This window comes from Protopterus annectens, chromosome 15.part0 (genome assembly GCF_019279795.1).
Source record: "Protopterus annectens isolate FY-2018-M chromosome 15.part0, PAN1.0, whole genome shotgun sequence".
NCBI lineage: Eukaryota > Metazoa > Chordata > Ceratodontiformes > Protopteridae > Protopterus > Protopterus annectens.
Window position 1 is genome coordinate 552,048,739 of NC_056749.1, and position 27,126 is coordinate 552,075,864.

Genomic DNA, 27,126 nt, shown 5'->3' on the forward strand with positions numbered 1-27,126 from the left:
CACTCATCGGCATAATCCCCCAGTCACCTATACACAGAAACACCTACCTCAACCTACCCCCTGTACTGTGACCATCCAAGTAAACATACACACACAGAAAAAGCCTATTATCCCTCTGCATACATTCACACAAGCAGCCACACACATACACATGCACATGCGCCCCCACTACTACTACTTGTCTACTAAACTCCCCCACACTTACCTTTAATGCAATCCCTCTCTTTCAAAGTAGTGGGGAACACAAACTTTTGGCTGTGTTCATTAACTCTTCCAGCTAAGCTAACTGATGCTTTACCACTGTCATTTTCAGGAAAGAGCACATGGCTATTCTGCTCCCCCAGAATGCCTCATTTGCATTTGTGTTAGGCCATGAAGTCACACTGCTTGTGAAACTGCACCACTTTTGTGGTCTGAAGTACATCAGCTTGTCACTAGCAGCAACATTTCCTAATCACAGCTACAGTTTTAAATTCTCTCCTGACCTCTGTGAAGACAGACCATTTTATTATTTATCCCTTTTCCTTGTTATTGTATATTTGATTTGCTACTGAATAAATTGCTATATTTGTTTTAAACGTTGTTCTAAATTGATGCTGGTTATTGGACATCAGGCCATATTTAATATAAATTTAGTAATTTGCTTCAGTATTCTAAAAGTTTAGCAAGAACCACAATATCTGCAATTAGTCTAAAGTCTGACAATTTGTTTTGTGAGTTGTTTTTATGAGTCAGATTATATGTGGTGCTTCCAAATGGGACAGATAATATTAGCTGCCAAAGTTACATTATAATGTGTTAATGGTTTTCTAATATAAGCAAACATTTTTGTAAAACATTTGGGGTGTAATGTTTAAGGGCCTGATGGTTTAATTTTGCCTAGATTTCTAAGTAGCTTTTGGACTTCCTTTTTTTTTAAAGTAAATTTGGGTAAATCTAAAATTTCACTTACTTTCTTGGGAGGGAAGTTGGAAAGAAGTGTAATTGAGATTTGTGACATAAGGATGTGATATATTTCTGAAATGTAGCATTTTGTATACTGAAGCAATAATTAAGTTAGTGGAGCTTTTATTGCTTCTAAAATTCATTATTGCATCTTCCAGTGTTTCCAGTTGAGTGTAGATGGACTTGGTTGTCCATATAAAGCTGGATTTAGATTTTTTGGCAATTAATATAGTACATGTTTTGAGTGCCTGCATATATTAAGCATCCCTGGGTTGTTGTTACCCTTTTAACATCAGTACCATACCCACATTTTGTTATTTAATTTTGTTTGCAATCTATCTAATCAATGGGAAATTCTGTGTGTAAGATTCAATACTATGCACTGTGTCATCTTATAGTTTTTTTAACAGTTGACCAAAAGGTATAAGAAACCTTTTCATTGACTTTTCCAGTTTCATGTAGGGAATTTTAGTTGTTTGAATTGGTTGCCGGATGTGAGTTCTATAATACATTTAATTGGATGACTGCCTCTGTTCTGTCCTATTTTTTCCCAACATATGAGTATAGACAGTGACCTTTACTCTTCCCAAATTAGCGTTTCACTAGGTGGCAGTAACAATTTAGTACTCCAGTCCCTCATCAGTACATCTATCATCTATGTCTGTCTTGCAGCTGCCATGTCCACAACTTAACAAATGGTTCTGTCTGCTGTAGGCTCTCCAAACTGTGTTAAACTGGAACTGGAGGTCTGGCTGGGTAGAAAGTGAGGTTTACTCTGTAACATTTGTCCTTTTGGGGAGTAACTGGAAATGACATACACGATCTCCACCCAGCAGTAGCAGTCCTTCTGAATCGGTAGTGTTTTTATTGAAGATGGTATAAGGAGATATACAGTGGTGACAAGCCAGTAATTGTGGCCAAACATATGAGAGATTATTTAAGGTGATTGTGTGTATAAACAAATGCATATGTCTAATGTTAGGTGTCACATACTTGGTTTTGGTAGACAAACTTTCCCTCCTATTGTCTCTCTAAGTGTTAACATCTCTCCTCCTCTAGTTCCTAATTTAAGAAAACACCATTCCTCCTCCTTAGCAGTGGTGAAATTTGAATGCCGGACACATTTATTTTACTTTTGTTGACCAGGTAAGTCTGGCTGGGCTCAAAGGCCCCTTTTCAGTGGAGGCCCAGAAAGAAAAGCACCCATACATGCAATACAAACAAAATCTTTTAAGTTACCGTACAAACAATACAAACAAAATATTTTAAGTTATACAGTATCAGCAATGTCAGGCAGAATACAATTAAAATAAATTTTACAATGCCAAAGTAGATATGATAGTAGCTACACAAAGTAGTAAGGCTTCTTATATTAGTTGTATTATATAAAGATTTAGTTAAATGACTATGCAGTAGGATAGATGTCACAATACAGAGTACTGAGTTATTTACAAAGGCTAGAAAGCAGAAGATTGTTTTAACTATGAGATATAAATGAAAGGAGTGGAAAATGAGTTAAGAGAGGAACAGGTAGAAGGTGGGGTGGGATACACAGAGTGATAGTTGGTAACAGAGTAGTGGAGAGCAGAGGTATAGTAGAAGAAGCAGAAGAAGCAAAGATGTTATATTTAACCTGAAGATGTACAGCTACTGAGCCAGGATGTTGAGGAGAGTTTTCTTAGATGTGTTTTGAATGACTGTTGGTTTTCAGGAAGTGTGAGAGCACGTGAGAGGGCATTCCAGAGAATAGCTACAGAGTTTGGATATAAGGAGGCTCCTGATGCATTTTAGACTTCAGTGACAGAGATGAGATGTTTGCCTTTAGAGCGAAGAGCTTTGGTAGAGTGGTAGTGTAGAAGCATGCCTCGTAGTGCCACTAGTTATCCCGGTGGTATGAGTATGCGCTAGTAGTAGCTGACTATAGTGGAAGTGAGTAACAAAAAAGAATGAACATGCCACCTCTTGCTCTCAGATATTTAAATAACTGAAACAGTCTTAGTACAAATCGCAGTTTAGGTGGAAGCTTGGTAGCTCTTACAAGAACTGTTGAGCTGTTACAAACAGCAGTTTAAATTGAAGCTTGCTAAAACTATTGAGCTGTTAACAGGAGCTGAAACACTCGATACAAACAGCAGTTAGAGTGGAAGTTTGCTAGCTCTTACAAGAACTGTTAGGCTGGTAAGAACAGCTGAAGCACTCAATATAAACAGCAGTTTAAGCTGAAGCTTGCTATCTCTTACAGGAACTGTTGAGCTGTTAAAGACAGCTGCAGCACTCTTGATAAACAGCAGTTTAAGTTGAAGCTTATTAGCTCTTACAAGAACTGTTGAACTGTTAAAAACAGCTAAAGCACTCGATACAAACAGTGATCTTAGTAGGAGCTTCCCAGTTCTAATTAGACTGTTAAAAACTCTTTATTATATAAAACAAATAGTAAAACAAACAGTAAAATACAGGATAAGCACTTTCGGTTATGGTTAACCTTCTTCAGATCCTGTTAGTAAGAAAAACTTCCTTTTTATATACAAAGCAGTTGCCACTCCCATCGTGAAGACATCATTTGTTAAAGTGAAAGCTTAGATTGTATTTACTTTTTTATTTCTCAGGCCTCGCTCTTAATATAGGTTGTAGGGGTACTACCCCATTCAATCCTGGGGAATGATCTGCTCTCAGATCCATAATCCACCTTGCTTCTTCGGCTTCTGTTTTATTCATTAGGTCACCACCTCGTATACTTTCTTTGATGTTTGATAAAGCCATAAATCTAAAAGAATGGTTCTCAATTCTAGAGATATGTTGGCAGAGAGAATTAGTTTCTACCTTGTTTCTTACATCACATAGGTGGTGGAGATACTACAGGTTGCAACATATACTAGGTTCCTGCGATTGCAATTCACTAGCCCTTGGAAAGTATATATCTTATTTGTTATAGAATGTATAAATGTATCTTGTGTGTAAATCCAAGCACATGCTTTACAGAAACCAGATTTGTGTGTACCTCTGTTAGGCCTTGTAGGATCAGCCTGAGTGATCTCATTTCTCATCTCTATTCCATCTTTTGGCATAAAAGCCTCTTTAGATTCTTTTTGTTCTTAAATGCAAAGCTGGATTTTTCTCCTACCAGTTCTTTATTTTCTAATATCTGAAGTTAAAATTGTCCAATATTTCCTAATAGCATGATATATAGCTGCATTGTCTGTGCTACATGTGATCGTATACCGTACTTCGTGTTCTTTGGAGCAGCTTTCTTTATTCTGCTTCATCTCTTGGTCACTCCTCGTAGAATAATGAGGTCTACCGTTATGTTCACATATTCTTAATATTTGCTCTTTGCCCTTAGTAATCTTTTTTTTCTTTATAGTCTCTTTCCATAAAGTTATTCAACAGTTTCTCATTTTCCATCAAATAAATGTCTTTGTTTGTACAAAGTTTAGATGCTCGTACTGCTTGATTATTCACTATATTGTGGAAAATATGTCTGGGATGCATACTTGAGTAGTGTAGCATATGATTACGCCACATTGATTTTCTGTATATCATTGTTTCAATACCTTTTACAGGATCTAAACTTAATTTCACATCCAAAAATTCTATTTCATGATGTGAGTTTTTAACCTGGATTTTCAGGAAGGTAGTTGTCATGCTCAGAAAATCAATGAAATTGTTAAATGAAGTTTCACTTCCTTCCCATGCAATAAAGACATCATCCACAAATTTACTATACATTTGGTTGGTCTATGTATTTCTGGTGTCATCCAACCATTCCTTTTCCATTGGGCAAACACCAGATTGGCATAGCTATTAGTGCAGGGGGTTTCCATCGCTACCCCCATCTCTGCCAGTAATAAGTATTGCCATAAGTAAACACATTGGTAATGAAAACAAACACACTCGACAAAGCAAATGCCCTATTGCTGCCACTAAACCAATAAGTGTAAAGTCCAAAGATATATAGCAGCAATAGGCAACCACAGACTCGACAAAATTCCAGTATAACTATTTTAAAACAATCTAAACGTTTATTCGGTAAGCGCTTTCACATTTGCTTCCTCAGACCGTAAAACCAGTTTACAGCACAAACACTTCTTTATATATTGGTCATGTGTTAAAATTCAATTAATCAATTAGTAATTTAAAAATACACTATTCTGCAAGTGTTTTACTACATCCCATCTTAAATTATTGCCTCTTTACAACAAACAATAAGCTCATCTTTCCACACTGAATCAACGAGCTTCATTCATTTTAATATGAGTGCAAAACATCATTCACCATTAAATTATGAAAGCACATCATAGCAGCTGACCTAAGCTTTGTGCCTCTATTTTTCATATATTTCATTGCTAACTATATCAGCTAGTAAGCGCAAGCTAAGTCAGTGAGTTTGCTATTTGTTACTACTCTTTAAAAATAAAAAATTCAACAGCATATCGCTTCTCATTAAAGTGTCAAAATGCTTTCATTATAAATATATGCGAATAAGGGATATAAATTTATTACTTCATTCACTACTAATTTATAAAGGTATATACATCATAATATTTAAATAATGTCTTTGTACCTTTATTTTTCATATACTTTCACTTCTAATTTAATATCTAATCTCATTTATTATAGTTAGCGATTATGAGATGGGATAATTAGAAGTTAATTGGGAGTGGCAGAATAAGTAGTTTTACCCAATGGTGCACTGAACATGCAGTCTCCAAACAGTCTGAAAACTCTGAATAGCTATTACATGTACATGCTCACAGACAAAGTTTTCCTTTTACCAGCTTGCCGGTTCAATTGTGCAACCATCTCATCTTCTGGCTTAGTCACCAGCTGTACAGCACCCGATTAAAGGCTTACAAGTAAACTCACACTCATCATGGCATCCCGTAATGACCATCTTTAATCTGGTTCTAGAACTAATGGCATGCATGGTCACAAGACCTTCTTCTTCTTCTTTCGGCTGTTCCCGTTAGGAGTCACCATAGTGGATCATCTGTTTCCATTTCTTCTTGTCCTCTGCATCTTGCTCTGTCACACCTACCACCTTCTTGTCCTCTCTCACCGCATCCATAAGTCCTATCTTAGACCTTGCTCTTTTCCTCTTACCTGGTTGCTCCATCATTAGCATAATTTTCCCAGTTTAACCAGCATCCTTCCTTAGCACAAGTCCAAACCAATACAATATTGCCTCTCTGGCTTTGTCTCCAAACCATCCAACTTGAGCTGACCCTCTAATATACTGATTCCTAATCCTGTCCATCCTTGTCATACCCAATGCAAATCTTAACATCTTTAACTCTGCAACCTCCAGCTCTGATTCCTGCCTTTTTGTCAATGCCACCATCTCCAACCCATATAACATAGTTGGTCTCACTATCCTTTTGTAGACCTTCCCTTTCACTCTTACTGGTACCCGTCTGTCACAAATCACTCCTGACACTCTTCTCCACCCACTCCACCCTGCCTGTACTCTCTTCTTCACCTCTCTTCCACATTCACCATTACTCTGAACTGTTGATCCCAAGTATTTAAATTCATCCACCTTTACCAACTCTACTCCCTGCATCCTCACCCTTCCTCTATCCTCTTTCTCATTTACATACATATATTCTGTCTTAGTCCTGCTAACCTTCATTGCTCTCCTCTCTAGAGCATATTTCCACCTCTCCAGAGTCTCCTCAACCTGTTCCCTACTCTCACACTGGATAACAATGTCATTTGTAAACATTGTAGTACACAGGTACTCCTGTCTGATCTCATCTGTCAGCCAATGAACCTGATCCTGAACTTTTCAACCATGCTGAGGAAGCTTTAGCTGTATCCATACAAAACAGGTGATATTTCATTTCTCAAATGCCAGTTTGCACTGCTGAGGTTTGTCATGCTTTAGTCTGTCCCACTGCTCCCTGCCCACACTTAACAGAAATTGTACCTCACTTCAGTCTTTATCCTTGCTGCTTGTGAACCCAGAATGGTCCTTGCCTAAGTTCATGGGTGGGTCCTATTATCAATATTCTGGATGAACCTCTGAGTATGTAACCTCACTATCCTTAGCAGTATTAAATAATTGTCTGTCTGGAACCTCTTCTTAGCCCAGTTTCCTTAACAGTGACCCTCCTAGGAACTTAAAGCTATGGACAGTACAGCCTCAAGGGATCACTGGGGCACATAGAGCCATCCAAGACAGTAGGACTGTGATAGCAGGTAACTAGGATCACCCTTGTATCACTAGGAAATTGATCCTGTCACTCACACTTTCTGGTATTCTTCCCATGCAAGGTTATATGGTCTGGACCTGTTACAGAACCCTGTGGGAAACCTGATTGCAATATCTCTGTTTAAAAATTCCTTGCTTAGTATATCTCTGCATAATAGAGAAAGGCACTAGAAATTTGTGTATCTATACTGAAGAAGCAGGGTGCCAACAGGCAGAAGTTTAGGAGAAGCTTTTACTACTGTGGCTAACATACCACCACATTGTTCACATAGAGATGAGGAACAGCAGCAGCTCAGTTAGTAAGATGCACATGGTTTGCTTTTGCTTAAGGCCTACCCAGGGGAAATGGGAAAAAGCTGGTGTTTTCAGTACTAGAAGCATGGAGGGGGGGGGGTGAGGACATGGGGGCACTCAAGTATACTTGCTTCACTGTCAGCAGCTATTTGAAGATATTTTTGAGAGTTGTATGTTCTACCCTCCTAGACACTTACAGGGAGCAGATAGTCAGAAGTTCAGCACCCTTGCCAAGAACACTGAGCCCATCTTGGCTTTGGATTGCTCAGCCATCTTCGCAATGTTGTTCCTTGAACATTCAAGCTACTTTGTACCCAGATCACTGAGGATGCTAATTTATGATTGTCAGAGATAAGGTGCTTTATTATTGTTGTAATATGGAATAAGCATCAAGTCTTTTTTTTTTTATACCTTCATTTCATCTGCATCTTGAGGATCATAAATCATCATTATGTTTGCTAGCGACTCACAAATTCAGGAAGGGGAGATTACAGAGGAATACGAGAACATGAAGGAAGTAGGCTGCAATACTAACAAGTGCAAAGTCATGTCCAGTGGGGTACACACTCAAGGATTTAAATATGTACTTAGTGGAGCTATTTGTGTCAGATTTTGGAGTGGCTACATTTGTTTTCAAAAGCTGCAAGCAAAGCTAACAAAACAAGAGGTTGAATTGTGAGATAATTTGATTTTCTTGTAGCAGCCGTAATCCGACTTCTGCTGTACAGATACCTGATTAAACTGTACTTTCTGCCTTTTGCACAGTTTTGGAGGCCACTTTGGGAAAGCAATTAGGGGATAGTTAGGAAGGGAATAGTTATGAAACTAGCCTACACTGGTTAAATATATTCTTGCTTAAAGAGTTAAGAGACAGAGGTAATATGTTATGGCTTTATCAAATTACAGAGAATGAAATATGAAGGTGAATTATGAATTAAGTGGAAGACAGGACATGATTATCTGGGAATATTTTATGGAGAAGATATTCTTTCATGGACTGGGTTGCTGGAAATTGCAGAAAAAATGTATAAAAACAGCAGAAGACACTGACATTTGTTGGTGAACTCTGTATCTGAATTTAAAATAAGAGACATATGGATTGGGCCTCTGAGGAGAAAATAAAGCCGGCATACATTTAGCCACATTATAACAGCATTATTCAACTGGCAGTTTAGTGTAAGGTATGTGCACATCATTCCCTGTCTACTGCTTTCCCTAGCATAAACTGATTCTTTGTCCTTCTAACCCTTTCTATCACGATCTCCCTTTTCCTCTGTCGTCCTCTCCTAATGTAATAAATTTGTAACGTATTTTATTCCATTCTCCTGTAAATCTTGTAAAATAGTATATTGGTTATTTAACTAAAATGATTTACTTTTCCATAGTAACATTTTAACCATGTTCACTAGAGTAGTAATTCTGATCTTTACAAGCTTGTTGCCACATTTGTTTATTTACATTTACTTTCTTACTTTACATTTGTATTTCTCACTACCTGTGTTCCGTTTTTGTTTACTTTGTTTTGCAACCAATGGGCCGGCCTGAATATGCTCCATCAGGATAAATGCAGTACCCCAGTGACAAAATTAAATAAATATCTAAAACAAGAAAACAAATAGCTAAATAAATAAATGTATATAAATACAGGTAGGAAAAACCCAGGGAGTAAAACTCAAAGATGGACGTTTTCAGGATACACGCATAAACAGCAGCAAACCATCCTTTCTGATTGGGTGGTCAGAAAAGAAAAAGGAAAACATTAAAGGATTAAGCCCTCTAGGCAGTGATTTTTTTTTTGATGAGTTATTGAGAAGGACAGTCAAGTAGGAAATTACATGAAAGACTTCAATGCATATATTTAAATACAGGAAACTGCAGATATGATACCAAAGTCTGTAGCCGTGTGTAGCCAGGGGGTTACTTGATATTTGTGAGTAACCAAGGACAAGAATAATGATATTCGGACTGGTGAAAGGTAGTTCGACAAGTGCAGCAGCTGTCAGAGTTTCTTAAATTGACAAAAACAGAAGCAATGGATTTTTACACTCTGCAGACAAGATACCACTCAATAAGGTATCAATTTTTCAGTAATGTGTATATATGTACGTATGTATACATAATATATATATATATATATATATATATATATATATATATATATATATATATAGATGTGTGTGTGTGTGTGTGTGTGTGTGTGTATACACATTACAGTTCTCAAAAACTTGTTCAAGAGTGAGGGACAAAGTCAAAAAATAATGGGAGATAAAGACCCCAAAACAGGAACAGCTGCCAAAATGAAGGCCGTTGCTGAGAGGGAAGGTTTGGTAATATTCACTTACATGACAATGTATCCACTGGATTATGTATTTTCTTAAAAAATAGTAATAACTAGATATTGATGGTAAAAGACTGGATACTTAACATAATCATTCTTTAAACCACTCCAAAAAAATACATATTTAAAAACAATCTTTACCATTCATACCATGTATTATTCACTGCAAATAATCTGCTTACTTTTTATTTATTTATTTTATTTTTGATGGTGGAAATAAAATTCAGTTTTCATTGTTCCGTCATATAACTAAACTTTACTATATAAATGAAAGCATGTTTAATAATATTTCAAAATTACAGCTGTTACTTAATTCATCACTGAGAGCCTGTGAATGGCATTCCATACATAGCATTAGTGAATTCTACTGTTCTGGTTGATGCTGAAATGCTGTTTAATCAGAGTGAGCAGTCTGAACATTTAGACTTCATTGCCTTTTTATTTTTAATGTTGCAGGATTATTTCATCGTGCTATCATCCAGAGTGGCTCTGCCCTTTCCAGCTGGGCAGTAAACTATCAGCCTGTGAAGTACACAAGACTGCTTGCAGAAAAGGTGGGTTGCAATGTACTGGATACATTAGACATGGTAGACTGCCTACGGCAGAAGAGTTTTCGGGAACTCGTTGAACAGGATATCCAACCAGCACGGTACCATGTAGCATTTGGCCCTGTCATAGATGGAGATGTAATACCTGATGACCCTGAAATCTTGATGGAGCAGGGTGAGTTTCTGAATTATGACATCATGCTTGGAGTGAACCAAGGGGAAGGGCTCAAATTTGTGGAGACGACTGTGGAGTCTGAAGATGGAGTATCTGGGAGTGATTTTGACTTTGCTGTCTCTAACTTTGTGGACAACTTGTATGGATATCCAGAAGGAAAAGACACACTGAGGGAAACCATCAAGTTTATGTATACTGACTGGGCAGACAGGGACAACCCTGAGACCCGGCGTAAGACCCTGGTGGCCCTTTTCACTGACCACCAGTGGGTTGAACCTGCTGTGGTGACAGCAGACCTACATGCTCGCTATGGCTCTCCCACCTATTTTTACGCATTCTATCATCACTGCCAGAGTTTGATGAAACCATCATGGGCAGATGCAGCTCATGGTGATGAAGTACCTTATGTTTTTGGGATTCCTATGATTGGACCTACAGACCTCTTTCCCTGCAACTTCTCTAAAAATGATGTAATGCTGAGTGCAGTCGTCATGACCTACTGGACAAATTTTGCAAAAACAGGGTGAGTTCCATGTGGTGACATTTTTCTTTCTCTCTCACTTTAGTTGTGGTGCTTTTTCCTGAGTAAAATGTGAAGCCCTTCTGTTATCTTATAGTTTGGACAACATGTTCTAAAATGATGAAGAAAGAAATCTTATATTTATGCAACAAAATCTGTACAGTATAACAGAGGTAAAATGCAGACTTTTCTCAATCTCTTGTATTTATTTGTAAATGTTGGGGAATGACAGCATAGAGCTCAGAAGTCCTCAGTTTATTCACATAATTTCATGGAGAGGCAGGTGTAATGCAATTTTGTAAAGTGTACTATCTTTAGTGCTATTTAAAGTGCAAAAGTTGAAATCAATCTCAGTCTGCTTACATTTTTTAACAAATATGATCACTTAAACTTCAGGTATAACTGACACTGAAAACAGAGCAGACCAAGTCATTCGACAAAACCTCCACACATATCCAAAAGGATAAAACATACTGTGAATGCATTGCTGGTGAATGGTTATATTATTACATAACTGGGGACTGAAATGTGTGTGTATCTGGTACAGTATAGTGCGTAAAATGGTAGTGAAAGATAACAAGCTTCAGTGGTAGCTGAAATATCTATTTTGAAGGGAAGAGAGCAAAACCACTCCATGTGCAATTGCATTTTATGTTTGAGACTTTTGGTGGACCATAAGCCTAATCGAGTAAAGTATTGCTACTTCCTTACAGCTGACAGCTACAATGTAGAACAGTGCAGGTTTCAGCCACATGTGACAGTTTGATAACATAGCAAATGCGCTGTGATTTAAAGTCCAACTAGAGAAGGGTCTTCACACTGTTCTGCATTTATGGAATTTAAGCAGGAGGGCCTAAGAGCAGTCAATAATGAAACCTATTTTCATGCAAATAAGGGGGACAGTGCACAATGGGTAAGAAGAAAACCACCTTACATTTCTGTTTGTGTGTTGATTTTAAATTTTAAGGCACTGAAGAAGGAAGTGATAGTTTTAGAAAATAGGTTGTCTGTGCATTAAACTATTATTTTCATAGTCTCAACAATACCACTTTTGTAAATTGTGTTTCTGATGTGTCATATTTAAGAAACATTCCGTGTACTCCATTTATAGTGAAACATATGAAACATACATTTGTGCTGGTCAAAACTTTCTCAGAGTAGAGATAATAAAACACTACTGACTTTTTCATGCTTTCATTCCACATTTCCTTCCCAGAGTTTTCACAAACATTCCCTGGTCAAAGGAGTTAGCAAACATCTCTGAATAGGTAAATGAAATATTATCATACTGATGCACAACTGCATACACCTGCAAGAAAAGTGCTGTCTGCCCAGCTGAGAAACACAGGGGACATGCAGAGGTTTCCTTCCTACAGTCTGTAGGAACAGCTATGATTAAATAAGAATCGTTATATGGCAGTATTTTGCATTTATATTTTTGTTTAGCTACCTGTATTCTGTTTGCCATCTGTGGACTATGTTGGTAGTGTGACAGCTGGGAAAATTGAAGCTGCTCTAATTCTGTGGCCAGGTGGTAGTGGTTATATATACTCTGCCTTCCTTTATTAAAATTGATTACTGTGATCTTCAGGTATTGATAGAAATTGGAGTGTGGGATGAAAGAAAGTTTTTATTTTTATCTTGACTGTTGTCACGATGATTCATGATTACTACAGTTTCAGATTTCCTAGTGAGCCCTAGTTTGTTTCTAGCAACACATTAGTTCTGAAGTTAAATACATTCCTCTAATTATTTTTGCAGTTATTTTTTTAGTGTGCATGATGACAGAATATGATAAGCTTTATGGGTGTGTGTGTGTTTGAGACAGGGATGTAAGAATGACTTTTGTAATGCAGGATATTGTATACATCCTCTAAAATGGGAGGCCTACATTAAAATGTCAAGAAAAGTTCTCCAACAATCCATATAGTTGTTATACATACAATTTTTTGGACAAAAAGATATGGAAACATGGAGCACCGCAATGTTAATGACATAGCATGGAAAGAACACCACGGTGTTTATGCTATAATCTATAACAGATTATTCTGATGAAGTTTTGATTGGGAAACAAAAGCGGTTAGTTTTATATTTGGAGTATCAATAAATATTTGCGGTGGACTTTTCTGGCCTCTATCTTCTTTTCTTGTTGGATAGTCATGCTATAACCTACATAATAAGAAAGTTTTGCCTAACCTGTGCCCGAGTTTCCTAAGATGTGCCTCAGGCAGTCCAAACAGGAATCTGACTGCAGCACTACAACCCTGAAACCCTGAAAGAAACGACTGATAAAACTTGGAAGTGAAAGATGTTTATCCTGGAAAAGCCAGTAGTTTAAAGTTTTCCACTAAAACAGCATATTCAATAAATCAGGGAGACTTGGGATATTCTTCTTTCTTTTGTGTTTTTAAAGAAATTCTGATAGGGTTAAGCTATTGTAGAGAAAAATATAGTTTACCTTTAGATTTTATTCTATAGTTTATTTCCCTAGTATTAGTAACATTGACATAAATACTGAATTTGGCCATTTTTGTCAGTCTGATTGCTTGCCTGAAGCAAATGTCATAATTCTGCTTATAAAACAACAGACTTTGCAGCAGTAAATGACAATAAGAGGACAAGAAGGAACCATACATCTTCATTTGCACAGTAAGCACTTTTTCTCACTAATGGTACAAGACATCATCAGACTGAGCTAATTGAACAACTGACATCATATGAACAATTACTCATAGGAAACTTGTGCTTTAATAATAAAACAAAAATATAAATTCTATGCATAATCATATAAAAACTGCTGTCAGTGTTTTGGACTTCTACACTGCCAAGTACTTTTATAATTTGTGATGTGATTCAGACCTGGATAATGGCAGAATTCAGATAATACCTGCCAATGAAACTCTTTTGTATCCAATAGATTTTCACTGTTGACAACTCCATTACTTAATTTATCAATACAAATCTTTTATAGCTAGTAGAAGTCTTACTACATTTTAATAAGTGTTTCTTTATTTTTTGTGATTGAGAGTATTCATAGACATGAGTCCTCAGCATTTTCTCAGGTTCTTCTTGTGAGAAAGCATCACATTCAAAACACTCAGATATGTACACAATGTTATCTTGTGGTCACACAAAAATCCGGGTGGACTAAAACTACTATTAGACAGGGCACTAAGAACGGCCTTTCATTAACATCCTTGTTGTAATTGCATGCTTGTCTGTTGTATATGCTTAATCTATTCACATGTTTAACTAGAACTCTGTATGCCTTCTCAAAGTATTGTTTTAAGTCAGATTATCTAGTATTAGCAAACAAGGCTCAGCACCTAACACCTTAACTCGTTTTGGCTAACCACTAAGAATCTTCCAGTTATTCAGCAACATACTTAACTCTGGATTTATCTGCTATAAAGGCACAGCTAAAGGGCATAGATACTTTTCTGTTTATATCTTTTTGGTGTGAAATTATTTTGTGCAGGATTAATTAATGAGACATATAGTCCATACCACTTATTTACTGCTCATTAACAGCATCTGCATTAGACTCTTAGAAAGATTCACTGCCATAGGTTTTCCTATCATTTTTTTACAATTGTCAAAATTTTTGAATTAAACTATTAGTTTTTTAGTATGTATATAGCCTACCACTTTACAATGTTTTTCATCAGAAAGAAAGGGGACATGCTATTCATATTTAATATTGTATTATAAATAATAGCTTATTTTAGATTGTAATATGACAACTATGCTGTGTATTTTTCCCATCAATAGATCTAAAAACAACTTCATTTTGATGTTAAAAAAATGCTAACAGTTTTGTGCTTACATTCCACTTGCTGACAAACTCCACAAGACAAGCAATGCTGTTATCACACAAAACAAAGATAATGCCAATAAAATCAGCAAACTAAATGTCATGCCTGAAAAGATTACTATTATAAATACCCAAATCTTCCAAAAAAACTCATTTGCCATGAAAGACAAAGGAATTATTCTTTAAGAAAATATTAAGGCAATCAACCATATCTTCAGTATCAATAACAGACATCTTACTACTAGTAAAACTACAACACAAGCTATAATAAAAGACATGACTTCCACAATAATACAATTCTGTTTTCACCTAAAAGGTGGAAGGTTCTGGATTCAAACCTAACCTTCCTGATTCCCAGTTGAACTTATCAGATATGCCAAATGAGTGCACCCAAAACGGAGTTGAGTGGTGGATAGCAGCACACACTCTATCTGATGTATATCAGGGAAAGAGTTGTGCAGATCAACCACTTTAAACATATAATGTGATGCACAATATTACCTGTATTCTCTAGACAGTAGAACATAAATGACAGACTGCACATCATATACCAGGGCTAGCCTCTGAGACATGTGATTAGTTACATTAACTAATGATAGCAAAGATGGGCAAGAATATTTGCCAGTTGAGGACCTGGCCTACTCTAGCCTGTGCCAGGGACCCATATTAATGGTGGGAGGAAGCCTATGTGCCCTTGTTGGCCAGTGGGTGCCCACTGTAAAACTCAGCAGCTGTTGGTCAATCATCTACTGGCTAGCTGGTATCGAGTTGCTCTGCATGGGTTAGCTAGACTAGCTCTGTCCATAGATACCTGGAAATAAAACCAATCAGCCTGCCAAAACTGAAATAAGGATTGGTACATTGAATATAGGTTTCCTGGCAGCATGAAGCTTGGAAGTGGACAACATAATGGTAAGGAGTGTATCCCCATAACTAGGTAGATGGGCAGTCAGAAAATCCTTTGGCTTTCGATTCAGAATTTGCCATACAGGAGGAGGAGGAAGACAGACTAGAAATGAGATAGCAATTGTGACAAAAGAAAGTTTTCTGAATAAAGTGAGGAATGTCATCAGAATTAGTGACAGACAAATGTCAATCAGATTCCATTGACTCTCAGCCTGTGTCCCACATTAGGGTTCTGATGGCAAGTAAAAGGGAGCATTCAGGCATAAATTGCAGGACCTACTAGATAAACCTAGGGACCGGAATGCTAATATCAAAACAGACAAGGAAAGGAAGACAAGCTGATTCCACATGGGAATTCTGTCTGTCATTTGGCACGATGGCGGTCAGTTCATGTTTCACCAAGGCACATGCTCACATACAGGAGCAGTCAATATGCAACTCATGTGATCATCCTCCTAAGTAAGGAAAGGGCATTAGGGTAGAATAAGAGACTCCAAAGTCATCAAAAGTGAATCTTTTAGCCTCCAGCATGAACCAATGGTCTGAGTAGGCTCTTAGATATACTGAAACTGGACTGAAGACCTGCAAGTCCATTGTAGTGAAAACACAGGGATTCAAGTTCTGTCACCTCAGCAAGCAGAAGAAATAGGTGGATTCAAAAAAGAATGGCAGTGTCTCAAAACAGCATGTATGAAAAGTATAGAATAAATATGTAGATGAACCTGTTATGGAAATAAAGTACATAAAGAAAGCTGGAGCCAAGGTTCAAAAAATCCAGAAAGTTACCAAAAAGAAGGAGTGGGGGTGAGGGGGGGGGGGGATTGGAGACAGAAAAGTCATACAAAGCTAAGGATGAATAACTAGTTAGCTAACAAAGAAGCTACAACAGCCGTTGCAATAACAAAGATAAAGGTATCAAAGAAGTTCTACCAGCTTCTGGAAAGTGATTTAGCAGATAACACAAAGTAGCTCTAGCAGGTTGCTAAGACAGTCATTATCATCAGACACCACTCATTGAGGTTGCCAGCAACAATTTGCTCACCGCTCCAAAGGAATTCAAAGGGAGATAAAAGGTAACTTCTATTAGCATCCAAATGAAGAAAACCTCATGGTTAAGATATATTACTTTGGACACGGTCTACAATGAAAGAGGAAAAGAACCCCCCCCCCCCACTTAGAAAAAGAAAGAATGGCACAAAGGAAAATTCAGTCACAGAAAGCATCAGGCACAGATGAAGTCATGATAGATATGGTCAAGATTTTGGGCGAATTAGAGGACAAATGGTTCCTTTGGGTACTCATTGCAGTATGAAGAGAATGGTATATCCTAGTTGACTGGAGAATAACTATTCTGTGGCCAGTATATCAACCAGTTAAGACCTTCACATTCACCGTGCTTACTATATTTGGAATAGCAACAACATAAAGGTGTCAAACTCCTGTTATATTGCAGAAAAGTGCTGAGAAGGTGAGTGATGAATGAAAATGCAGAATGCTAGAAAGTAAGATGGGGATGAGAAGTTCAGATTCAAGTCAGGATGCAGCATGACTGACCTATCATTTGGAGTGAGACAGATATTGGAGAAGAGGCTGGAAGTGAGGAAAGAACAATACTAGTCATACCTAGACATGGAAAACATACAAGGGTTGAATAACACAAGTATAAACCGTGTTTAGACTGACAGAGGAGTCCTCCAGTGGGAGTGGATGCACATAATGGTTCAGCTCTAAGTCCAGTCCAGTTCAGCCTGGTGATGGACTACATTAGCAAATAGGTCAGAAGGGGCATATCAGCAGATTTGATTTATATGGCCAATATGGCACCACAAACAGACTTGGAACAGGACTTTCAGCAAATGATAGGGGACTAGAATGCAAAACTGAAGGTAAATGGGATGGAACTGAAAACAGACAAGACATTTGTTCAGGCAGTAAATGGTGGAAATCAGAAGAAGCTGAGAACTGAGTGAGAAGGGAAGATAGTGGAACAGGTTAATAGCTTCAACTATCTGGGTGGGGTGGCTGAGGAGAAGAAAGTCTTAACGAGGAGGTCAAAATTAGAATCAGAGGTGCTACAGCCAATATAATCCACAGTGATGTGACCAATACATCCGTAAGGCACAGAAACCTCAGTAAAGAAAGCAGAGCAGTTGATGAAGCTTGACAAGATGAAGGGCTTGAGAGAGGTGGTAACCAACATTGTAGTCAGATGAAGAAAGATGGAAGCCAAAGAAGCCTGAGGTGCAGAAAAAGTCAAAGAAAATGGATAGCGATGCTTCAGGCACATATACAGGAAAGGAGAAAATGATTTGGGAGAGGACAAGGGGAAATAAGGACATCCAGCCAGGAGATGTGTGACAGAAGACTTGTACCAGAAAAGTATAACTGTAGAAGAAGATGATAGGAGAATATACAGTATACAGCTCAACAAGCTCCTGCCTGGTGCCCTACAGAGTTCTACAGCAGCAGAGAGATGAGAGAGAGACTTTGGAGTGTTTAAGTATAATTTGTCTGCATTTTCTTGTTGCCTTTAGCTAATTCTGCCTAAAATGCAGATTTTCTAGAGTTTCTGTGATTTAAAAAGCTTGTTTCAGCTACATATTGTACTTATTTTACTGCCTGCACTTTAACAAAGTCGTTTTTGTGTTTAAATTACCTGTTTAACTGCTGTAGGCTACACACTCAAGTGTGATGGCCATTTCTGTGCATTTAAAGTGTTTTTTTATTGCATCTGCTTTATTTTCTGAAAAAAAAAAAACAAACCAAAAAAAATACTCGTTTTCCTGCCTTTCTAAGCAAATATAGTCCAGTTTTCAGGTTAGTGTTGAATTCAGGGCTGTGTTACAAGTGTCTGTGTTTGCCCATACCTTACTTGGATAGAAGGAAGTTTCTCTGTTCACTGTGAGATAGGGAGCTTTGAGCAGCCTATCTGTTCCTGGATATGTGGTTTCAGCCCAGAAATTAGTAGTTTATTGGCCATTTTGGGCTAATTTCTCTCTCTTTCATTTCCCCCTGCTATAAAACCCGCATTTGCAAGTTTTTTTGTGCTAGTATACAGATCAACAAGCTCCTGCCTGATGCCCTGCAGAGTTCTACAGCAGCAGAGAGACAAAGGAGAGACTTTGGAGTGATTAAGTATAATTTTTCTGCATTTTATTGCTGCCTTTAGCTAAATCCGCCTAAAATGCAGATTTTCTAGAGTTTCTGTGATTTAAAAAGCTTGTTTCAGCTACATATTTTACTGCCTGCACTTTAACAAAGTCATTTTTGTGTTTAAATTACCTGTTTAACTGTTGTAGGCTACACACTCAAGTGTGATAGCCATTTCTGTATCTGCTTTATTTTCTAAAAAAGCAAAAAAATATACTTGTTTTCCTGCCTTTCTAAACTATTATAGTCCAGTTTTCAGGTTAGTGCTGAATTCAGGGCTGTGTTACAAGTTTCTGTGTTTGCCCATACCTTACTTGGATAGAAGAAAGTTTCTCTGTTCACTGTGAGAGAGGGAGCTTTGAGCAGCCTATCTGTCCCTGGAGGAATGGTTTCAGCCCAGAAATCAGTAGTGTATTAGCCATTTTGGGCTAATTTCTATCTCTTTCATTTCCCAGCTATAAAACCTACATTTGCGCAGTTTTGCGCACCGGGCAGCACCAGTTAGCTAGGGTATAACTATTTCCGGATCCACAAAGTCTACTCTTCAATTTTTCCCTTGGAACTAGACAACCTTTCAACTTAAGCACTCAAACCATTCACTTCTCATACCGGCACTTGCTCAAAACTCATAGCAAACACTAATAAACCTTAGCACTAGACCACCCCCTATACTGTAGACAAGGACAAGGCTCTCTATTCGACCTTACCAGTCAATCAGTAAAACAGTTCACTGTACCTATCCAGGCATGTCCAAAGGGCAGTTTCAGGTGTACTCTCTGGTCCAACTGGTGAATCTGGGCATTTTGAGGCAATGTTACAATTGCCACATGTACAAAGACAACCCTCTCCTCCTTCCACCAAACACCAATACATGTGAAAGATGCAATTATACAGCCAAACTGGAGGCTAAGCTCTCTCAACCCAAGACTGGACCAGGCAGTCAAGAGGAGAAAGGAATTACTTGCATCACACCACCAGTCTCACATAGACCTATGAAACCAGCACTGGCAAAAAATACACACAAATACAAGAAAACATACTCGGAGGCTCTAAATAAAAATCTGCAGAAGCAACAGAGACCTCCAAAGCAGACATCCAAGCAACCTCCACCTCCCAACACAAACAATGAAACACATACTTCACAAAACCAGTGTGCCACACAATCACAGCCCTTAAGGCAAAATAACATACCCAACACACTAGTAATAGGTGACTCTATAGTCAGACACATGATGTCCCACTCACTAGGCTGAACAAGGAGAAGGTTACTATTAGCTGCCTGTCAGGTGCCAGGATCCACCACATAACACAAGCACTCAAGTCACTCCAGAACAAGTACAAATATGACTCTGTCATTGTCCATGTTGGTGTGAATGACCTGAGTCGTACCTCCCTGGACTACATGAAAAGAGACATGGAGGAGCTCTCTGATCACGTGGCCTAGGCCGGTATGACCTTGACCTTGAGTAGAATCCTGCCCTCACCAAGAATGATACCACGGTATACAATTTAAACAATTGGCTAAGCTTCTGGTGTCATTCAAAGGGGATCCAGTGTCCGTCAGCCTGGGATGACATGTTCGACAAGCCATGCTGCTTCGCTAGAAACGGCTTGCACCTGTCAACCTTAGGCTTTCGAAGGTTCTTGCCACCCCCACAGTGCCTTTTTTAGGCAAGGCTCAAAAGACAAAACCACCGCCATAAATAGCACAAGTAACAAAAAACTGAGTGTAATGCTACTCAATGCCAGAAGTCTAAACCTCAAAATGCATGCACTCGAGGCACTCCTCGGTATGGAGAAAATTGATATATGTGCAGTAACAGAAACCTGGTTTAAGGCTCCAGAGAGCACCCCAGCACTACCAGCCTACAACTCATACCATACATTTCAGCCACAAAACCCGGACCGAAATACAAAAGGAGGGGGAGTATCCATATTCATCAAGGATACCCACACCTCCAGGTTAGTGGCACAGCACGATGCTTCAGAGATCATCCATGTGCAACTAACAATGGGAAAAACTGCTTAAATTATAGCTTGCTACAGATCACCCACCATGTCCCAGGACCCCCACTCCGCATTTCTGGAAACACTGGGAAACATAAAGATCCTACCAGACACACTGATATTGGGTGATTTCAATTACCCAAACATTAACTGGGAGAACTACTCAAGTACAAACTCCCTTGCCCAAGATTTCCTAGAATGTATAAACTCAAATGCCCTGGATCAACTGGTCAAAACCCCCACCAGAGGTAACAACATATTGGACCTGGTATCACAAACATGGGAGACCACCGGTGTTCCACACCAGAGGTCAATCCCTTGCTGGTTAGATCTGACCATAAACTAATCACTCTGGATATCCACATTCCGTTACCACCCCTGGTCAAAGAAACCACCATGAAAAACTTTTCAAAAGCAAACTTCACATTACTTAAGACTGAGGTGGGAAGTTTCAAAGCCCCCATGCTAAAGGATAACACTGTCCAAGCTGCAAAATCCTTTACTAATGCACACTATGGGCACATACAAGAATGCATGGATCATGCTATCCCAAATAAAACCAAGACTCACTCCTCCAAGAATAGGAAACCAGTCTGGTGGACCCCTGCCATAAACAAGCTATACAATAGGAGGAGGAAACTAGTACAGAAAAGAGTAAAATCCCAAGGAGGGAAGACATCTCTGATAAGTATCAGCAAGAAACTATGTTCCCTCATAAAATCATCCAAGGCTAGCTTCGAAAGAAAAATTGCCATGGACTCCAAAGATAACCACAAGGCATTCTTTAGCTATGTCAAGAATCTAAGTGGCAATTCTCAGATCTACTCGGAGTTAGTGCAGAATGGCACAAAATACAATGAACCGACTGATATAGACAACATCCTGGCAGACAGGTTTAGTGCAAACTTCACCCCCCTCTCACCCCCAAAAGAGCCCATATCTATACCAGAAGAATGTAGTGCCCCTGAAATCACAGACACTCAGGTTAAAACAGCTCTCTCCAAAGCCAAAAATACAGCATCAATGGGGCCGGATGGTGTCCCGGGCTGCGTCCTACATGAGCTCAAAGATGAACTAACCCCTCACCTAAACACGCTGTTTAAACTCAGCCTCTCCACAGGCTACATGCCCACAGAGTAGCGCACAGCAACGGTTATTCCACTCCACAAAGGTGGAGCCAAAATGGACCCCAGGAACTATCACCCTATAAGCCTGACTAGCTTGGTCTGCAAAGCTATGGAGTGCATCATCATGGATCTCATTAACAGAGACACTGGAAACCTCCAAACACTGGACCCTACCCAGTCCGGTTTTGTTAAGGGCAGATCATGCCTCCTAATCCTGATGGACCTCTCTGGGACAGTTACCAAGGCTATAGACAAGGGAAAGGTGGTCCACACAGCCTACCTAGACCTTGCAAAGGCCTTCAACACCATTCCCCACTCAGGTATTATAGACAAGCTCACCAGCCTGAACATAAACCCCTACATCATGAGCTGGGTTGCCAACTGGCTCACGGACAGAACCCACATGGTATGAATTGCAGGAGCTAGGTCTTACTCTAAATCGGTTACAAGTGGTGCTCCCCAGGGCTCAGTCCTAGGACCCCTTCTGTTTGGCATATACTTCTCAGAGGTACAGGCAAGCACAGGAGGACTATGGCTGACCAAGTTCGCAGATAACTGCAAACTAGGGTCTCTAATTGACTCTCTAGCTGACACAGACATCCTCCAAAAGGGTCTCACTGAGACAGATACCTGGTGTCAAAACCATGGCCTCAATCTAAATGCCAAAAGTGCATAGTCATCCCCTTTGAAAAAAACAAAGTACCCACAAACTACCACATATGTGGTATCCCCCTAAATACGGAAGACGTAATAAGGGATCTTGGGACCCAAGTAGATAGTAACCTCTCCTTTGATAATCACATTGCCAAAGTGGTTAGAAAATCCTTCTCTGTGGCTCACCTAATCACAAAAGGGTTTGCATCCAGATCAAAAGAGGTCATTGGGCCCCTCCATGCATCACTTATCAGACCCATCATAGAGTACAGTGCCTCATTTGGGATGTATCTTACAAGACACCTGCAACAACTGGAAAGATCACAGAAGTACTTCACCAAGAGGATCACTGTCCTCAAGCAGATACCCTATACAGCTCGACTGAAGAAACTCCAGCTGTACTCGGTTGCATACCGCCTACTCAGAGGTGATCTCTGCCTGACATACAAGGCCATGTCCAATCCAGAATTGATGAACATGCTCCACCTAAAGAAAACCATATCCCCTCGAGCCACATGCTCCAGGGGTCTAAACCTCACCACAACAATAAATAGGATGTGCTGGAGGGATAGATTCCTGTCCCAGAGACTTCCCATACTCTGCAACAAGATTCCAGTCTACTTTAGGCAGAGCTCCTCGCTAACCCTCTTCAAGAGAAACCTTGACGAGTGGATGGGAAACAGAAAGTTTACCCCAGGGATCACTTCAGTGGGTCTGCTGGACAGAGGCACAGGAACTAATATAAGGGGGTGGCAAAAGCCAACACATTCTGGCTAGGCTTATAAATGCCTTCGGGCAGATAGCCTAGTACCTCCCTATGAACCCATGAACCTATGACAATGAGTCAAAATGGTTATAGCAATAGTTGATATGACATCCTGGCCCAGTGTAGAAAAATGAGAAAATGGGGGCTGAAGATGTCTTTCTCAAATATATATTTATTCCAGCATGTATTAAAAATGCACACCAAATACAGCAAATCTATGGATTATACTTCATTAACTCACAGTTATGAAATGCAATAACAACAAAATAGGTTCATAGGTAGGTACTAGGCTATCGGCCCAATGGCTTAGTAAGCCTAGCCGACAGGTTTCCCTGGCTTACGCCACCCAAGAAAGTTATTTTCCTGTGCCCCTGTTGAGCAGAGCCACAGAAGTGATCCCTGTGGTGTATTTCCTATTTCCCATCCACTCATCAGGATTTTTCTTGAAGAGTGCTAATGAGGAACTTTGCTTGACATAAATGGGTAGCTTGTTCCAGAGTATGGGAAGTCTCTGGGACAGGAAATCTATCCCTCCGGTATGTCTTGTTTATTGTGGTGACAAGGTTTTGGTACCTATAGTGTGTAGCGTGGAGGGATTGGGATTTCTTTAGGTGTAGCATGTCCAACAGCTCTGGGTTTGACATAGCTTTATATGTTAGGCAGAGATCACCTTGGAGTAAGGGATATGCTATGAAGTAAAACTGGAGTATTTTGAGCCAGTCAGTGTAGGGCATGTGTTTGATGCAAGTAATCCTCTTTTTGAGGTACTTCTGTGGCCTTTTCAGCTGCTGCAGATGTCTTGTGAGGTACATTCCAAAAGGGGCTTTGCAGACTATAATGGGTCTAATGAGTGTCAAGTAGAGGGGAACAGTTAACTCTTTTTTTTTCCTGGATGAGAAACCTTTTGTGATGAGGTGTGCCATCGCTCTGACACCAAGCATCTGTCTCAGCGAGGCTCTTCTGTCGGATGTCTACATCATTTGGGGACTCGACAATGGCTGCTAGTTTGTAGTCATCTGCGAACTTCATTAGCCAAAGGTCTTCTGTGTTAGCCTGTACTTCAGAGAAGTAGATACCAAACAGGAGAGTTCCCAGGAATGAACCCCTGTAGTACTCCACTTGTCACTGGCTTGAATGCAGATTTAAAGTCTGCAACTTTTACAGTATGGGTACAGTCAGTGAGCCAGTTGGCAACCCATCTTGTGATGTTGGGATTTATACCTAGTTTAGTGAGTTTAGCTAGAATTCCAGAATGAGGGATGGTGTCAAAAGCCTTGGCGAGGTCAAGATAGGCTGTGTGAACCACCATACCTTAGTCTACAGCTTTTGTGACTGCCTCAAAATCATCTATCAGGTTCAGAAGTCATGATCTGCCTTTCCCAAACCGGAACTGGCTGAGATCCAGAGTTTGGAGGTTACCAATGTCTTTGTTTAGGAGTTTTATGAAATTCTATAGCCTTACAGATCAGGCTCATCAGGCTAATAGGGTGATAGTTCCTGGGATCAGTGGTGGCTCCCCCTTTGTGGAGTGGGATAACTGTTGCTGTGCACCATTCAGTGGGCACAAAGCTTGATGTGAGGCTATTATTGAACATGGTGCTTAGGTGGGGAGCCAGTTCGTTCTGAAGTTTGTGTAAAATGCAGCCTGGGATGTTGTCCAGCTCCATGGATGCTGTGTTTTTGGCTTTAGAGAGTGCAGCTTTTACTTGCATAGTTGTGATTACAGGGATTCTGCATTCTTCCTGTATAGATATGGGCCTTTAGGGGGTGAGAGGGGGGTAAAGTTAGCACTGAACCTATCTGCCAGGATGTTGGCAATATCCATTGGTTATGTAATTTTCATGCTGTTGTGCTGTATATCTCAGATAAGATCTGGGTGTTGCCATTGAGATTCTTGACATAGCTATAGAATACTTTGTGGTTGTCCTTAGAATCAGTGGCAATTTTGTTTTCATAGCTAGCTGTGGAGGATCTTATAAGGGATCTCAGCTTCTTAATAAAGCTGACCGAGGAGCTCATCCACTCATGGGATTTTACTCTCTCTTGCAACAGTTTCTTCCATCTGTTGTAGAGTTTGTTTATGGCAGGAGACCACAAGATTGGCTTCCTTTTTTGCAGGCTAGCATCATGGTTCTGTTTGTAATAGCACGATCCGTGCACTCATCTAAGTGCTTATAGAGAGCATTTGTGTAGATTCAGCAGTCATAACTGTATTGTCCATCTGCATGGGTGTCATGCAGTTCACCACTTCTGTCTTAAGAAGCATAAAGTTGGCTTTGGAGAAATTTTTTACCATGGTTTCCTTAATGGGGGGTGGGGGGCGGGATGTGGATATCTAGGGTGATTAGCTTATGGTAGGATCTGACCAACGAGGAGTTGACTTCATGTGTAGAACACCACTCACTCATGTTGGTAATGACTAGGTATAGGATACCGTTGCCCCTGGTTGTAGAGTGGATAGGTTGATCCAGGACATTGGAATGTATAAATACCAGAACGCTTTGAGCAAAGGAGTTGGTACATGAATAGTTTTCCCAGTTAATGATGGGATAGTTGAAATCACCCATTATTAGGGTGTTTGGTTGAACCCTGATATTTTTCAGTATATCAAGAAAAGAGGAGTGGGAATCCTGGGGCATGGTGGGGGATCTGTAGCAAGCTACAATTTGGATTGCAGTTTTGCCCAGAGTTAGTTGCACTTGGATAACCTCGGATGCATTATGCTGAGCAACTAGCTTGGAGGTGTGGATATCCTTAATGAATATGGACCCACCTCTGCTTTTCGTGTTCCGGTCCAGGTTAGATGGCCAAAAAGTGTGGTATAAGTTATAGCCTCATAATGCAGGGGTGCTCTCTGGAGCCTTGAACCAGGTCTCAGTCACTGTACAGATATCAATGTTCTCCATTTTTAGGAGTGCATTTTGAGATTTAGACTTCTAGCATTGAGTAGCATTACCCTCAGTTTTTGCTTGCCTATTCCTGTTACGGTGGTGAATGTGTCATTTTAACCTTGCCTAAAAAAGGCACTATAGGGTCGGCAAGAGCCTTAGTCTGTATCTGGAATCCCAGGAAGCTTAGCCAATTGTTGAAGTCAATCATTTTGTCCTTGTACTGCGGTATCATTCTGGGTGATGGCAGGATGCTACTCAGAGCTAGGGTCATACCGGCCTGGGCTACAAGATCGGAGAGCTCTTCCATGTCTCTTTTCATGTAGTCCAAGGAGGTACATCTCAGGTCATTCACACCAACATGGACAATGACAGAGCTGTATTTGTACTTGTTGTGGAGTGACCTGAGTGCGTGGGTTATGTAGCGGATCCTGGCACCTGACAGGCAGCTGACAGTAACCTTCTCCTTGTTTAGCCTGGTGAGTGGGACATCAGTGTGCCTGACTATAGAGTCACCTATGAGTAGTGTGTTGGGTACGTTGTTTTGTCTTATAGGCTGTGGTTGAGTGGCATACTGAGTCTGTGGGCTATGAGTCATTTGGGTTGTGTTGGCAGGTGGAGGTTGCTTGAGTATCTGCTTTGGAGGTCTGTTGCTTGAGCAGATAATTATTGAGAGCCTCCACAAATGTTTTTGTTTCCATGTGTGGAATTTGGTGGTGTAGGTTTAGTGGGACTATGTGATGAGTGTGGTGTGGTGCAAGTCAGGTTGTGGTGTTGGGTAGT

At 39.7% G+C, this 27,126-nt stretch overlaps 1 protein-coding gene across 4 annotated transcripts in view; it reads left to right on the top strand.

Moving 5' to 3' along the window:
• Window positions 1–27,126, top strand: part of LOC122789918 (neuroligin-3-like) — a 1,591,643-nt gene that overhangs the window by 1,299,753 nt on the left and 264,764 nt on the right. For all 4 annotated transcript variants that reach the window (XM_044057375.1, XM_044057377.1, XM_044057378.1 and 1 more), the window contains one exon: window positions 10,245–11,034. In XM_044057375.1, the coding sequence (XP_043913310.1) occupies window positions 10,245–11,034 (790 nt within the window). The remainder of the gene's footprint in view (window positions 1–10,244; window positions 11,035–27,126) is intronic.